This window comes from Cariama cristata, unplaced genomic scaffold (assembly GCF_000690535.1).
Source record: "Cariama cristata isolate BGI_N322 unplaced genomic scaffold, ASM69053v1 scaffold30169, whole genome shotgun sequence".
Lineage (NCBI taxonomy): Eukaryota > Metazoa > Chordata > Aves > Cariamiformes > Cariamidae > Cariama > Cariama cristata.
This window is the reverse complement of record NW_009637889.1, coordinates 1-1,148: the sequence shown is the minus strand read 5'-3', so window position 1 is coordinate 1,148 and position 1,148 is coordinate 1. Positions and strand designations below refer to the sequence as shown.

General features: G+C 65.9%; 1 protein-coding gene across 1 annotated transcript in view; it reads right to left on the bottom strand.

Annotated features, from left to right (window-relative positions):
- IGSF9 (immunoglobulin superfamily, member 9) overlaps positions 1-896 on the bottom strand; it is a gene marked incomplete at both ends in the record, with an annotated part of 4,790 nt that extends 3,894 nt beyond the window's left edge. The window contains 3 exon segments of the mRNA XM_009708524.1: positions 96-241; positions 452-593; positions 779-896. Coding sequence (XP_009706826.1) covers positions 96-241; positions 452-593; positions 779-896 — 406 coding nt within the window.
- Positions 897-1,148: the final 252 nt, after the last annotated feature.

Sequence of the window (1,148 nt, the reverse complement as noted above, 5' to 3'; positions counted from 1 at the left end):
ACCACGGCCTGCATGGACCCCCACGGACTGGCCCAGCACCACCCTTCCATGAGCGGAGCTGGTGACAGCGTGGCCCAGGCTTGTGCGGCTCTTACACAGCACTGTGACGAAGGCCGAGGCAGAAGGCGGCTTCCACAGCCCATTGCTGGGGATGCAGGTGTATTTGCCGGTGTCATCCGGGGTCGTTTGCTGGAGCAAGAGACTCCCGTCCACGAGGACGCGGACCCGAGCCTGGAGGCGGCTGGAAGGGAAGGGAAGGGGAGGGCAGTGGTAAGCGGCATGGCTGGGACTATCCCCACTGCCCTGGGATGGGGGAACCTGCCTGCCACGCACCCAGCCAGCCCATCGCGCTCAGATCCAGGCTTCATGGGGGCATAACAGCCCCTGCCGGCTCCAGCATTGCCAGCAGGAGCCTGTGGCCGCCTTGGTGCCATCCCCATCCCCACTGTACCTGAGATGGAAGACATTGCTGCTGCCCTGGAACCAGGTGTAGGTGAGATTTCCCGGGTACGCCTCAGCCTGGCACGCCAGAAAGGCATCTTGGGAGACGTTGACGGTGACGTTCTGGGGTGGCACCACAATGACGGGTGGCCCTGCAGTGCAGAGCAGAGGGGAAGGTGAGGGCTGGGGACAGGGGATAGCCCCAGCTGCTCCCAAAGGCTGTCACACCCACGTCTGCCCCAAAACCAGCCCCCGTGATGCGGCTCCCTCCACGGCCTGCGGCAGCACCCAGCGGGGTGGCCCACATGGCCGGGGCTGGGAGAGCACCTGCTCTTACCCTGCACAAGCACGCGGGTGGTGTGGGTGATGGTGCCCTCCTTGCTGGAAGCATGGCAGGTGTAGGTGCCCGCGCTGGCGCGCTCCACGACGGCAATGCTCAGCGTCCCGTTCCTCACCTGCAACGGCACCGGGCGCATGGCACAGCCACCGAGGGACAGGACGCTCTCAGGAACATGGTGCTGTGGCCAGGGCTGGTGGCAGGGAGTGGGTGCCACCATGGTGTGGACGGGCACCCGCTCTCCAGCCAAGCAGAACTGCATTCCTCTGCGTGCCTGACTGCCCCACGAGAGCCTGGCCAAGGTGGGGGGCACATACCGGGCAGGGAGGGGGTAACCGGTGGTTTGCAGTCCTCACCTGCACTGTGTCCC